The following is a 14,356-nucleotide window of genomic DNA, read 5'->3' as shown; positions in this document are numbered from 1 at the left end:
AAAGGAAGTAGCTATTTTGGGGGTTTAACTAACTGGGGGTTTCTTACCAACACAAGACAAGAGAGCCACAAGCTGAAACATGTTCACCAGTAAAGTGATCAGAAGCAGCTGCCAGTTCCCATTTATACCGATGTACGTGTGATGGTCATCAGAAAAGGTATGATGCAACACCTTTGATGTGCCAATACAAATGTTAATATCAAAGAACACTGTATTTCTGGCTAAGCAAACATCACAGTGGTGGGGGGAAGCATTCAAGAGCTTTTGTGTGGATGTTTACAGGTGTCTGACATTCAAAAGTACAGATAAGCAGGAGATAAAAGTGAGCATACAAATGTTTCACAGACAACACCCAGAGAGTTTTAAAATTGTATTATTTCTTTATTTCAAATCCTATTTTGATATTAATGCAAAGTAGTCCTCTGTCTACAACACAATGAATATACAGTGTATGTTAAGTGGAAGACAAGTGTATGAATATCTCAATATTAGACAAATGTTAACAGAGCAATATAGAAAGGAAACAAAAAACAATCTTCATCAATGTAACAGTTAATATATAACAAATTGTATAAATAGTGCAAAAACAAAGCACTTGTTATGTTGTTTTGGAACTTATTGTGCATGAGCAGTGAACCTTGTGGTATGTTTGGACTGCCAGGTAGTCAGCTGACCTGCAGCCTGATGGTTTAGGGTCTCAGGGCGGCCTGAGCGCGCTCCAGGATCTGTGTCTGGATCAGGGGGTAGGCAGGGTGCTCTGCCAGGACCTGGGGGAGCAGACAGCAGCACCTCCAACTACACTGATATTCTCACAAAACATTTCAGCTCATCTTTTTCAAACTGTACTGTAGCATAGTGATGGTACACTCAGCACAAACCTTGCGACATCAATGGCCTCTGTGTATCTCTGAGTATCTCTGAGTATCTCTGTGTATCAGGAAGTTGAAAGCAAGCCTGAAGCCTTCAAATGAAAAAAGGAAGAAAAACAACAACACCAATCATTAAGTACTGGAAGCCTTGTGCCATCCAGGTCCCAGGAGCCATAATGGCCCAATACCTCATTAACTTCAACTACATCCTCAGTAGTACAGCCCCTACTGGATTTTATACAACAGTTAGTTCTGACTAAGTAATCTGATTGGACAAGAGGCATTCCATGAGTGCCGATATACAGTAAAACAGCACTGGGACTTTTAACTATGTATCACTCCGCCGCACAGGTGTTCTACTAAATGACTGTGAATTAGACTACATGCTTGTGTTCAGGTTACTAGGCAACAGTCCAGTTGAAGTTCAGTTGCCTGCGGCCTCGTACCTACGACCGAATCACAGCCGTGCTGATATTCAGTATAACAGCACTCCCTCTCGTGTGATATTGCTTAAGTATCTCAGTCTGACAACAATAGAAACAATGTGCTCACACAAATCTTGTTCAAAAGTACTATTCAAAAGTACTGTTACTGTTCGGGTGCTGAATCATGATAGCAAGTAGAGAGTATGGACAGCACTCCAATTGAAATCATGAAATGTGCATTAAAATTATAATTTAAAGCTTATCAATTGCAGTGCTGTCCATAATCTTCAAATCAAGAAATGTGCATTAAAAGTATGATTTAAAACTTAATGGAGTGTGTGTGTAAGGCAAATCATTTTGTAAAACTATAATTGCATGTATTAATCATTTTGCATAACCACAGTTGCATATATTAAAGAACACAACGCAGAGCAATATGTATGTACAATCAAGGGTAGTCTGGGAGTCATTCCTGAGTGGTTGGGTGCTGGGAGGGGTAAGGGGACCTCTGGGTAGTGGGTACCCCCAGTTAAGTCATGCGGTCAGAATGTTGAGGAACTGGAGAACAGTCCAAGAAAGAGTCGTCTGGCCATGGAATGGAATGTGTCTCTGCTATAAGTACTGTGCCCTTTAGTTTTTGGACTTACTCTGGTTATCTCTGAGAGAAAGACACTAATGCACTCCTGCAAGCTTGTATTAAACATATTATTAATCATTGTTATTAGATTTGTACATGTCCTCATTTACGGAATTTTCTCCCCAAGTGTTGTCCATCCTTTATTTGCCATAGACACTCACCCATGCTGGGGCTGAGCCTGTTGCTGTGTGTCCAGGCCTGCTCGTATAACTCTGAGGCGTCTTGACAACTCCTCTCGTTCTCACTTATGAAGCCCAGGTACTCGTATGCTTTACTGCACGACTGAAAACAAGACCCAAACTCAGATCAAAATGTAGACAGTTGATGTTTCGTATATCAAGTAAGATTTGAAATTCACTTTGATAACTTTGATTCATTTGACTCCAAATCATTAGGTGCATGATGAGAACATTCCACGGGTAGCGTTCATCTCTAGGTATTCATCTAACCGCAGCCCAGCTGACCTTGTTGTGTTTGATGCAGCGGCGGAGCAACTCAGAGGCAATGTCGTATTTGCCAGACTTGATGTAGATGTCAGAGAGGAGCAGCCAGGCCGTCTCCAGGTCGTCGGCCAGCACCAAGCTCCACTGCACCTTGCTCAGCCTCTTCAGCTGGTTCCTGGCCCGTGGGATTTGCTTCAGCTGCATGAAGGCCTGGCCCAGGGCCAGAAGGTAGGCCACGTTGTCCACCTGAGAGGCAGGTTAGCAACACCAACTCAGAGGGAGGGGATCTTTGAAGATCTCTATGACCTTTCTAGGAAGTATTTCTAGGTTCATGGATTCTGGAGACAAATGGGTAAGGATAATAATAATAATAATAATAATAATTAATTGAATTTATATAGCGCTTTTCCGAGGCTCAAAGACGCTGACAATGTGCGAAAAACAGAAAACACAGAAACAACAAGCAACAGATAACATGAGCACATAGAACACAGAGTTAACAAACAGGGAACACAGTAACGAAGCAATGTCCAGGGGGGGAGTGGGGGTGGCAGGGTTAGGGTAGATGGTTAGGGGTAGGGGAGGTTGTACGCATGGGAGAACAGGTAGGTTTTGAGGTGGGATTTAAAAGTGGAGAGTGAGGGTGAGTCTCTGAGTGGCTGGGGGAGAGAGTTCCAGAGGCGGGGTGCAGCTCGTGAAAAGGCACGGTTTCCGAAGCCTTTGAGTTTTGAGGGTGGGACAGTGAGGGGAACACTCGAGGATTGGAGGATGCGGGTATGGCGGTGGGGGAGAAGGAGGTCAGTCAGGTAAGGGGGGGGCCAGGTTATGGAGGGCTTTGTATGTGAGGATGATGAACAACATCCAATTTGGTCAATCCTAGGTATGACATCAAACTTTTAGTTTACTAGCTGGCTAGTGCTAATATCCAGGTGGTTTCTATACTGTTTGGCGGTGCATTCATCTGTCATTCAGCTACTTTCTCTCACCTCTCCTGATCGCATTTAATATGAATATACAAAAATGCTGTGAGGTAAAACCCTCTCAACAGTACAGTATATAATGTACAGTACATTTATTGTACAGGGGTGTCTTACTAGTTAGAAACTCAAAAAAGGAGTATTTAATACTAGAACAGCCGTGCCTTTTTAACCTACTAAAAGAGCCGCCTCGCTTCTTTACAATGCTCAAGCTGCTATTTACACACAACGACCACTAGTTGGCCGCTTGTAAATGGGAAGACACAAAAAGGCCCAGCATCAACTAACTCTCCTATGTTAGAGTTGGAGGACATTGTGACAGGGCAGCATGTTACTTGAATGTTAGGCTACTTGAATGCAACCCTTGTGATTGCCTCTCACCAGTAGTAAAGACCTTTGCAATAGTTGTATCCAGGGTCAGTGGTCTGGTTGGGGTGGTGATGCCCAGCTTCCTCAATGAACTCTAGGGCTTCACTGATCTTCCCCGTTCGTCTGAGACACTGGATATACTTAGCTAGGTAAACATAGTTATCTGGGAAACAGAAAAACAACTTCAATGAGGACAATGTGCTGGTTTATTTCATATTGTGTTAGTAGTAAGGGGATGGTATATAAACAAACAGGTTGGTATCAGGAAGTTGATCAAAATAAGTCTGTTAATGAAAAGAAAATGCCCCACAAGGCAGTACCTGGGTGGTCATCCACTAAAGTAAAGAACACGTCAGAGGCAAAACTAAAGTCTTCTTTCATGAATAAAACTTCGGTAAACACCTATAGGTGTCCAAAAAACAACGAAACGAACACTCATCAACAGATGAATACCAATTATCAAGTGTATTCAACACCTTCACCATTTCTATATCAGGCTAAGAGAAGGTGATAGTTGAATGTGACCATAGTGTTACCATGGTGTGACCTAGTGAGTGTATAGAGGAGTGAGACTGGTACCAGTGTGGCCTCAGGATGGTTGATGTCCTCTCGTAGCACTTCGTGACACTGCCGTTCAGCATCGTCAATCTTCCCCTTCTCCAGGTAAAGCTGTGATAACTCCACTCTGATCTGATAACAACAAGATCTTAGAGGCATGTCAAAGACAAACTCCCAGCTCTCTGCCCCCCCCTGAAATCCCACTGTTAGGGTGTGTCATGTTCTATTGAGGTGATAGGCTCACACTCAGCCTAGTGAGTAATACCTGATGGAGAAACTCATCCAACATAATATTTTGCCAGTATATTGGTTTGATCACTACCTGTATCCAGCTCTATGAGTGGAGCTACTGATGTTAATCCTCCCTGACTGTCACAACAGTCCCTGTGTATCATAGCCCACAGCCTGTATTATTTTTTTTGGTATACTATCACTATATATGATATATTTATCATATGTATCATAACCTGTATAATTGCACATTGTATTTAATCTCAACATATATAACCACTGCACATCCAGTCACCATTGTATGACATGGTATGACATGGTATGACATTGCACATCACGCTACCTTTTGCACTTTACTGTACAGATGCTGTAAATACTGCTACTTATCACTGCAATATAATTGCTATTTGTTGCACTTCTGGTTAGACGCACAATCATTTCGTTGCATTGTCTTGTACGATGTAATGACAATAAAGTGAATCTAATCTAATCTAATCTAATCTAATCTAATCTAAACAGTTTGATCTCTTCCACCATTGACTGGAACCCTTCCACCTGAGCATGATGCTGATGAGACTAACCTGGTCATTCCCCGTGTTGTAGTACTTCTTTGCCTTCTCAAAGTCCTTCCCGCGGCGGTAGACTCGGGCCAGGTCACAGCAGATGGAGGCCATAACCTCTCTCTGCTGGTTGGAGATCTCAGGTTGCTCCATTTGGACACGCTTCAGGATCTTCTCCTGGACACCGTGAGCCTGAGAGGAAGTAACATCTCAACACAGTATACTAAAATCACTACGTAAGGCCTCACAAAGAAGATAGACCTACTGGATATAAACTGCTATAGCCTCTGCTCTCCCTACAGCTCAGTCATAATGGATACACCAGACATAGTCAAGGACATGTTCATCGTTCATAAAGAGACAGTTCTAAGCTTGTTGATGACACACAAATCACTGCCAAATATCGGCCTGATGTCCACAGTGAAAAGCAGTCATTGTGAGACCTTATTAGTAGGGTCCAAAACCAGAATTCTGTGACCACTCTCCCGTTTTTTTTTGCCAGAGGGCCAAATCCAAAAATACCTGTAAATACCTCTTAAAAGGTCCCTAGAAGTCAAATAAGTCATCAAAACATGTTAGCCAGAGAGTGGTCACAGAATGTTGGTTTTGGACCCTACTTTATACAGTGTGTCCTGGACTGCTCCTCCATCAGTGTGGTAAGCTTTCACCAACATCATCAGGCACTTGACATTGCTGATTAGGGCTGATAAACTTGCTCCTGACAGAAGAAAAAAAAAGAACACATGTTATTCAGCAGTCAGAGACACAATTCTATTGAGACCAGTGAAACTACATCCACTATTTACCCAAATCACTGATATCATAGGTCAGGTAGGATGTAATGACAGTTTACCATCTTCACTCTGCAGAGCTGAGAGTAGGATCCTCTCGGCCTTCTCATCCCGCCCCAGCCTGAGGAGGAGCTCAGCCAGGTCCATGACCAGCGACTCTTGCCCACCCTGCTTCAGAGCACTCTCATAGTGGCTGACAGCCTGGCAGACATCAACCAATCATGTTAGAGACGAGCACGGAACGAGGAAGGAAAGCATAGCGATGAGAGGAGCAATCCATGTCCAACGAAAATAGCTGTACCTGGTCGTACTGATGGGTCTTCACATAAGCCTGCCCCATCTTTTTGGACAAGGTTGCATCCTTGACTGTCTTGCTCATGGCCTCTTGATAGACCTCAATGGCTCTCTCTGGCTTTAGGATACATAATGTGACATGTCCTACTACTGTTTCAATCCATCAATCCATTTGACAGGCATATGAATACAATATCTCAGTGTTTTGACAGTAATACCTCTTGTATGTTCATGTAGGCGTCCCCAAGGAGGACACACGACTGAGGCCCAGGCATTTCATCTCTGATCTCCCTGTGATACAAGCAGTACTCAAGTTGTAAAAGAAAATCAGGGGGATGGTGGATTTGATCATATGGGGACAGTTGTAGCATCCCCACAGCGTCAGTGACTTCATCCCCACAGCGTCAGTGACTTCAGTGTCAGTGACTTCAGTGTCAGTGACTTCAGCGTCAGTGACTTCAGCGTCAGTGACTTCAGCGTCAGTGACTTCAGCGTCAGTGACTTCAGCGTCAGTGACTTCAGCGTCAGTGACTTCAGCGTCAGTGACTTCAGCGTCAGTGACTTCAGCGTCAGTGACTTCAGTGTCAGTGACTTCAGTGTCAGTGACTTCAGCGTCAGTGACTTCAGCGTCAGTGACTTCAGCGTCAGTGACTTCAGCGTCAGTGACTTCAGCGTCAGTGACTTCAGCGTCAGTGACTTCAGTGTCAGTGACTTCAGTGTCAGTGACTTCAGTGTCAGTGACTTCAGTGTCAGTGACTTCAGCGTCAGTGACTTCAGCGTCAGTGACTTCAGCGTCAGTGACTTCAGCGTCAGTGACTTCAGCGTCAGTGACTTCAGCGTCAGTGACTTCAGTGTCAGTGACTTCAGCGTCAGTGACTTCAGCGTCAGTGACTTCAGTGTCAGTGACTTCAGTGTCAGTGACTTCAGTGTCAGTGACTTCAGTGTCAGTGACTTCAGTGTCAGTGACTTCAGTGTCAGTGACTTCAGTGTCAGTGACTTCAGCGTCAGTGACTTCAGCGTCAGTGACTTCAGCGTCAGTGACTTCAGCGTCAGTGACTTCAGCGTCAGTGACTTCAGCGTCAGTGACTTCAGCGTCAGTGACTTCAGCGTCAGTGACTTCAGTGTCAGTGACTTCAGTGTCAGTGACTTCAGTGTCAGTGACTTCAGCGTCAGTGACTTCAGCGTCAGTGACTTCAGCGTCAGTGACTTCAGCGTCAGTGACTTCAGCGTCAGTGACTTCAGCGTCAGTGACTTCAGCGTCAGTGACTTCAGGGTCAGTGACTTCAGCGTCAGTGACTTCAGCGTCAGTGACTTCAGCGTCAGTGACTTCAGCGTCAGTGACTTCAGCGTCAGTGACTTCAGCGTCAGTGACTTCAGCGTCAGTGACTTCAGCGTCAGTGACTTCAGCGTCAGTGACTTCAGCGTCAGTGACTTCAGTGTCAGTGACTTCAGGGTCAGTGACTTCAGCGTCAGTGACTTCAGCGTCAGTGACTTCAGCGTCAGTGACTTCAGCGTCAGTGACTTCAGCGTCAGTGACTTCAGCGTCAGTGACTTCAGCGTCAGTGACTTCAGCGTCAGTGACTTCAGCGTCAGTGACTTCAGCGTCAGTGACTTCAGCGTCAGTGCTTCAGTGTCAGTGACTTCAGTGTCAGTGACTTCAGTGTCAGTGACTTCAGTGTCAGTGACTTCAGTGTCAGTGACTTCAGCGTCAGTGACTTCAGCGTCAGTGACTTCAGCGTCAGTGACTTCAGCGTCAGTGACTTCAGCGTCAGCGACTTCAGCGTCAGCGACTTCAGCGTCAGCGACTTCAGCGTCAGCGACTTCAGCGTCAGCGACTTCAGCGTCAGCGACTTCAGTGTCAGCGACTTCAGCGTCAGTGACTTCAGCGTCAGTGACTTCAGCGTCAGTGACTTCAGTGTCAGTGACTTCATTGTCAGTGACTTCAGCGTCAGTGACTTCAGTGTCAGTGACTTCAGTGTCAGTGACTTCAGTGTCAGTGACTTCAGTGTCAGTGACTTCAGTGTCAGTGACTTCAGCGTCAGTGACTTCAGCGTCAGTGACTTCAGCGTCAGTGACTTCAGCGTCAGTGACTTCAGCGTCAGTGACTTCAGCGTCAGTGACTTCAGCGTCAGTGACTTCAGTGTCAGTGACTTCAGTGTCAGTGACTTCAGTGTCAGTGACTTCAGTGTCAGTGACTTCAGTGTCAGTGACTTCAGTGTCAGTGACTTCAGCGTCAGTGACTTCAGTGTCAGTGACTTCAGTGTCAGTGACTTCAGCGTCAGTGACTTCAGTGACTTCAGTGTCAGTGACTTCAGTGTCAGTGACTTCAGCGTCAGTGACTTCAGTGTCAGTGACTTCAGTGTCAGTGACTTCAGTGTCAGTGACTTCAGTGTCAGTGACTTCAGCGTCAGTGACTTCAGCGTCAGTGACTTCAGTGTCAGTGACTTCAGTGTCAGTGACTTCAGTGTCAGTGACTTCAGTGTCAGTGACTTCAGTGTCAGTGACTTCAGTGTCAGTGACTTCAGTGTCAGTGACTTCAGTGTCAGTGACTTCAGTGTCAGTGACTTCAGTGTCAGTGACTTCAGTGTCAGTGACTTCAGTGTCAGTGACTTCAGCGTCAGTGACTTCAGCGTCAGTGACTTCAGTGTCAGTGACTTCAGTGTCAGTGACTTCAGTGTCAGTGACTTCAGTGTCAGCGACTTCAGTGTCAGTGACTTCTTGGTGGTAAAAATGTCATTGCATGTGTGACAAAGCCACATTGATGTACACTAATAGCCTCCAGGGGACAGCAGGGAGGTGGAGGTGACCACTGTGTTGTACACTAATAGCCTTCTACCCTAAATGTTTATTAGTATATCAGTAATAGTATGCTGCGAATATAAGCCATGAAGTGTTTTTCTGTTATTATTTTCCTAGTGTTGGGGTAATAATAATAATAATACATTTTATTTATAAAAAGCACTTTACATAGGAAATCTCAGAGTGCTACAATTAAACACAGGAAGATAAAGCAATAAACATTTTCAATTAAAAGGCTAAAAAAAGGCTCTATTAAAAAGGTGGGTTTTAAGGCCTAGTTTAAAAGCATCCGCAGACTGTGGTGCCCTTAGGTGGTCAGGGAGAGCATTCCACAGCCTGGGAGCAGCCGAGCAGAAGGCCCGATCTCCCATGGTGCGGAGCTTGGTCCTGGGGGTCTTGAGGAGGTTGGTGGCAGTAGAACGGAGGGTGCGTGAGGAGGTCTGAAGGGCATGGAGGAGTTCCTTGAGGTAGGGGGGGGCAGTTCCATGGATGCACTGGTGGGTGAGGAGGGAGACCTTGAATTCGATTCTGAGGGAGACGGGGAGCCAGTGAAGTGATTTGAGGATGGGGGTGATGTGATCATATTTGCGCACCCTCATCAGGATCCTAGCAGCACTAGACAATAATGTCTTCTTGTTTTGGGGGACTGTCTCTTTAAATGACCTGTCAAAGGGCTCTGGCACGGGGTGAAGAGACTTGGGGGTTAATGAGGGACAGTGGCGTACCGCAAAATCCCGAGGCCCCCCCGCAAGGTGGCGGCGGGGGCCTTTTTCGCAACGGAGGTTAAAAAAAAGTGAGTTTTTTAGAGTCCGATGCGTTATTGACGTTGTGAAATTTCGCAATATGCACTCTACATTCTAAATGCTTGACTTAACAAAAGGTACAAACAAGTGAGAGCAATAGCCTATGACTAAAACCAAATGGTAGACCACATCAGTAGAATATAAGTAGTATTATAAGTAGAAAAGTACAAGCTTTATTTCTTTTAACAAAGTGTGGTGTGTGCACAGCAGTGCGATATCTGTAAACATACAATCTGTAGACTCTCCGCTAAGGGTTGCCAGATGGGATTGAGAATTTCCAACCTAACCAATCTAAAAACGTCTAAATCCACCAAAAACCAGCCCATCTGGCAACCCTGTCTCCGCTGCATCAGAGTGTACTTGTTGCGCAAAATTGGCCAGGGTTTGTCAAATCCTTTGTTGGACATCTCGTTTCTTAAGTCCTGGTATATTGTGGCATTTCTTTACTGTTTGCCATCTGGTCTAGGAATACCCAGGGAGACGCAGACAGCAGAAGTAGAATAGAATAGTAGAATAGAAAAAGAAACAGCTATAACCATGCTGAATGATGTACCTGTATGCTGCACTGACTGGCAGTCTGTGACTGTGAACCTGGCCGGACCCTGCCCTTCTGCCTGAGTTTGAGTATGATGCTGCCCAAATAAATGTTATTGTTTAGTGCTGTACGCTTTCGTGGTATTATATTGTGTGAATTATCATCTGTATGTTGTTTTTCTTTCACTCGACTAACCGCCGAGATAATACTTGAGACACATGTTTACTTCCGTAAACTTTTTTTTTTTTACAATATCGGACCGACAGTCCCACATATAGCGGCTATAATGTCCGAATAGAGAATCTACCACCACCTAAAGAATGCTTATTGTACTTGTATCCATGTTGAAAGTGAATGACACAGGGACAGACAACATACCTGTCAACATTGGGATTTGAAAATAAGGGATATTTTCCCAAAAATAAGGGAAAATAAGGGATATCCCTCCTGCGCACCCCCGGGTCATCCTCTCCCCCCCCCCCCCCCCACCATCCACAAACCATACCCCTTACATTTAGACTGTACACACAGTCAATCCTAACATCACCACTAGACAACCATAGGATACCCCTTACATTTAGACAAGGGGACACACAGTCAATCCTAACAACACCACTAGACAACCATAGGATACCCCTTAAATGTTCCGGTTTGGCTATGTAGGAGGAAGACGGCTAAAAGAGGAGCTCCCGACATTTCACTTATATTCTACCTTTTACATGTAGCTAATATCTTACGAAGCACTCCCAAATTGTGGGCATAAAGATATAGTTCAGTTTTAAACAAGAAATGCCGATCTATAAAGGAAAACAACCAGATACAGCGACAAAAACTAGATCTCTGAGCAGCAAGCTAGCATCAATGGCCGCAGCCTCCACCACCAATGCTAGCCCGTCGGAGGATGACAATGGTGAAGACACGCTCTCTATGACAAAGTTAATTTCGGAATTGGCAAAACAACGTGTCAGCCTCAAAGAAGATATGTCCACTCTGATCAGAGACTCTGTGAAACCATTACAAGACTCTGTCGATTCCCTGCGAACCACTGTCAACTCATTCCAAAGCCGCTTGGTCTCGATGGAAACCATAACAGGTGAAAACTTCGAACGAGTCAATGCCACGGAGAAAACAGTGGAGTCACTACAAACAGCCAACCAGACCCGTCACCAGGGCCCAGTCTTAGGGTGGGCCAATTAACTGCATGGGGGGGCACAATTATTATTAACTATTTTATATAATCCGATATGCTATGGTATTCGTCATGCAACACTGACATGCATAGTAGGTTGCAGAGGCTAAATTGGACACGTAGCCTACCGATGAAGACTAGACCTAAAATTATCAGAATGCAGCAAATAACATAACAATAAACACAGGCGAAGCTGGTTTATTACAAGGCCTTGTCGACCCGAGTAGGCCTAAGCTAAAATTATTTGAATGCAAGTTACTTTATAGCGTGGAGAGGCCAAGTTGTGCATTACAATGCGCACAGGTCAATAATTGGCACCAACCCGGCACACTTACAAGAACAAGAATTAAATAAATGCCAGGGATAGCCTACGTAACTAAAATTAGGAGACTGGCACGCAATCAGTGCACTTCCAAAAGGGATACAGTATGACCGACCGATCGTGTGATCATCACATTAAAACCACCCATCTACAGCAAATAGGATCAGCCAGATCCTCATCATTGAACACGTTATACACAAAGCACATTAAATATAGCATAACCGTGCAAACAGCTCATCTCTCCAGTTGAAAAAGCTGTCGAGAATACAACTAGCAAAACATCACCACGGCGTGTGCTCACACGGACACACACACACACACACCCGGCTCAGAAAAGAAGGAGGCGGCGTTTTTCAGTGCTGAATCTCCTCATCAGTAAGTCCTTCCACTCATCCTTGAACTTGTGGGTGAGGTCCTTTTCGAAGGCAAGCTGAATCAGTTGAGCCTTGCGCTTGTGCAACATGCTGCGCCGATGCTCAGAGAAAACATTTTTAAGTGTTGAAAAATAGTTTTCACAAGTCGCGGTAGACGCTCCCAAAGTTAGGGCGAGTGTATAAGCTTGGATGACAGTTGGCATGGCCTGGAGTGCTGAGTGGAATGTATACTGAGAATATTGGCTATTGTCCATTGTCCATCTTTGGGGGGAAACGAGGTGTCCTCCATCTTCTTTACCAGGAACCCACCACGAGCCACAGCATATTCAGATTCAACCACTTCAGTTCGAGCTAATCTTAGGAGAGGAGTGACCTTCGATGGATCCATGAAATCCTCGGCCTCTGGGTTTAAAGCAGCCAGCGCACCAATGAGCTTGCAGCTGCGCTCTCCAAAACGCGCATCCATCTCTCCTTGCACAGCATCAATAACACTGTAAAACACTCTCAGGAACTCTGTCTTTTCGCCAGTGTCCCTCTGTGACTGTCCAACCGTTCCTTCAACTACAAATGCACCAAAGCTCTTGTTAATTGTGCGTCTTCTCTTAGTTGGACAGCTGGGACCAGCCTCGTCAGTGGCTGAGGCTGGAGGAGAGCAGAGGTCCCAGAGCGCAGTAAACTCATCCTCTGTGCGCAGTGATTTTATGCATTCAGATGCACTGTTCACAAGAGTAACCGCAGTGAACAGGTCCATGTTCTCGCTTTGTAGCAGTCTGTTTGGTGGCTCGAAAAGTAACAAAACTTTCATCAGGGGGCTAGCAAGGCTAGTAGTAGCCCTAGCCCTAACAGTTGGGCTAGTAGGACTTACCTCACTTGTTGTGAAGGCCCACAGTTTTAGAGCCAGTTTAGTTTCCCCAAACCAGCCCGATTTTGCCCCTGGTATTTCTTTATTATTTTCTATACAATTCATATACGTTTGTGAAGTGTATGTATTATTATTGTACTGTTTATGTATATGTTGATGACGTAGTATATCCGGGGTGTGTCTGTGACCCGGATGTTACGTTCGGTGGTGCCTATATAAGAGACGGAAGTAGTCCGCGAGGAGAGTGTGTGGTGAGCAGCAGAACGAGAGAGAAGCAGAACGAGAGATAGTAACGAAAAGCCGAGCTAAGATGGCGGATTCAGCAGCGCGCACACCGTGCAGCAACTGAAGACGCCAGGAAAGCGATTATCGAGTGTACCACGGTAGCCTGTTTAGTTGTGTTCCCGTTGGACCGCCTTGCCAGCAGCCGGCTGTTCAACGTTGGACCAAGCGGGACGCCAGCTGGACATTAATCGTCGTCTCCACGAGCGAACACAGACTCCCGCGGAGCTTCGACGCGGACCACTTCATCGACGCACATGCCATTCGACCAGGCCTCAACGCGCACCACGCCACTGGACTATAAGCCTGTTCAGGCCAGAGACTATCAGTGAGTGATTGAGAGTGTGTGTGGCCGGCCGGGAGGGAATGTGTATTTGGGGGATGGATACATCATTTGTGTAATAAATGTGTTGTTCATATGTAATACCGTGTGTTAGTTGTTTGTAGCTCCAATGCTAATGCTAGTTGTTTGTAGCTCCAATGCTAATGCTAGTTGTTTGTAGCTCCAATGCTAATGCTAGTTGTTGAAGGCTAATGCTAATGCTAGTTCCCTTGCTAATGCTAACGACATTAACTGCTAGTCTAACGGTTTGCTGGCGCCCCCTGCCTGTATCCTCCTATACTGCCTATTTAGCTCCATTAGTTAGATAACCAGCCCCTTCCTAAATTATACAGTCCTTTTCAGCTACTCCCTGGTTACAATTGGTCCTTCGAGCCGGATTGGTAGTGTAGTGATAGCATGGCTGAGCGCAGCCAACCAGACCAGACAGTTACCCCCCCTTCTCCGCCCCCTGAGCCAGAGCCACGACCACAGAGAGTCCCGCGGTTGCCTCCGAGGTTACAGGAGTATGAGCTTGAGCTCGAAAGCTCACTGAGTGGTAGCGAGGAGCGCACTCCACGGGATACAGTGGTCGGAGAGGCCGAGGTGTCCGCCGGCGCGCGGGTGGCTAGCACTGAGACAGCCCTCAAAGAGCACCAGCCTGAGGATGAGATGGCAGAACCGCAGGGTTTTGCCGTGGAAACGGAAGAACAGGAA

At 45.7% G+C, this 14,356-nt stretch overlaps 1 protein-coding gene and 1 pseudogene across 2 annotated transcripts in view; both read right to left on the bottom strand.

Annotated features, from left to right (window-relative positions):
• Positions 1 to 689: 689 nt before the first annotated feature.
• Positions 690 to 14,356, bottom strand: part of LOC308173868 (tetratricopeptide repeat protein 21A-like) — a 29,747-nt pseudogene continuing 16,080 nt past the window's right edge. Inside the window, exons 5-12 of the transcript in view lie at positions 6,373 to 6,445; positions 6,162 to 6,272; positions 5,923 to 6,061; positions 5,687 to 5,787; positions 2,396 to 2,620; positions 2,093 to 2,213; positions 875 to 961; positions 690 to 767 (exon numbers count right to left, since the gene is read on the bottom strand). The product of the transcript in view is annotated as a tetratricopeptide repeat protein 21A-like (transcript). The remainder of the gene's footprint in view (positions 768 to 874; positions 962 to 2,092; positions 2,214 to 2,395; positions 2,621 to 5,686; positions 5,788 to 5,922; positions 6,062 to 6,161; positions 6,273 to 6,372; positions 6,446 to 14,356) is intronic.
• On the bottom strand, positions 3,772 to 5,550 carry LOC308173818 (tetratricopeptide repeat protein 21A-like). The gene is made up of 3 exons (XM_080548877.1): positions 5,091 to 5,550; positions 4,300 to 4,410; positions 3,772 to 3,883 (listed from the first exon to the last, which is right to left on the bottom strand). The coding sequence occupies exons 1-3, from the start codon at positions 5,220 to 5,222 to the stop codon at positions 3,866 to 3,868; spliced, it is 261 nt and encodes an 86-aa protein (XP_080405003.1). The 5' UTR covers positions 5,223 to 5,550; the 3' UTR covers positions 3,772 to 3,865.

This window comes from Nansenia antarctica (assembly GCF_963989245.1).
Source record: "Nansenia antarctica genome assembly, chromosome: 19".
Taxonomy (NCBI): domain Eukaryota; kingdom Metazoa; phylum Chordata; class Actinopteri; order Argentiniformes; family Microstomatidae; genus Nansenia; species Nansenia antarctica.
Note: the sequence above shows the minus strand (reverse complement) of the source record. Positions and strands in the feature narration are given on the sequence as shown.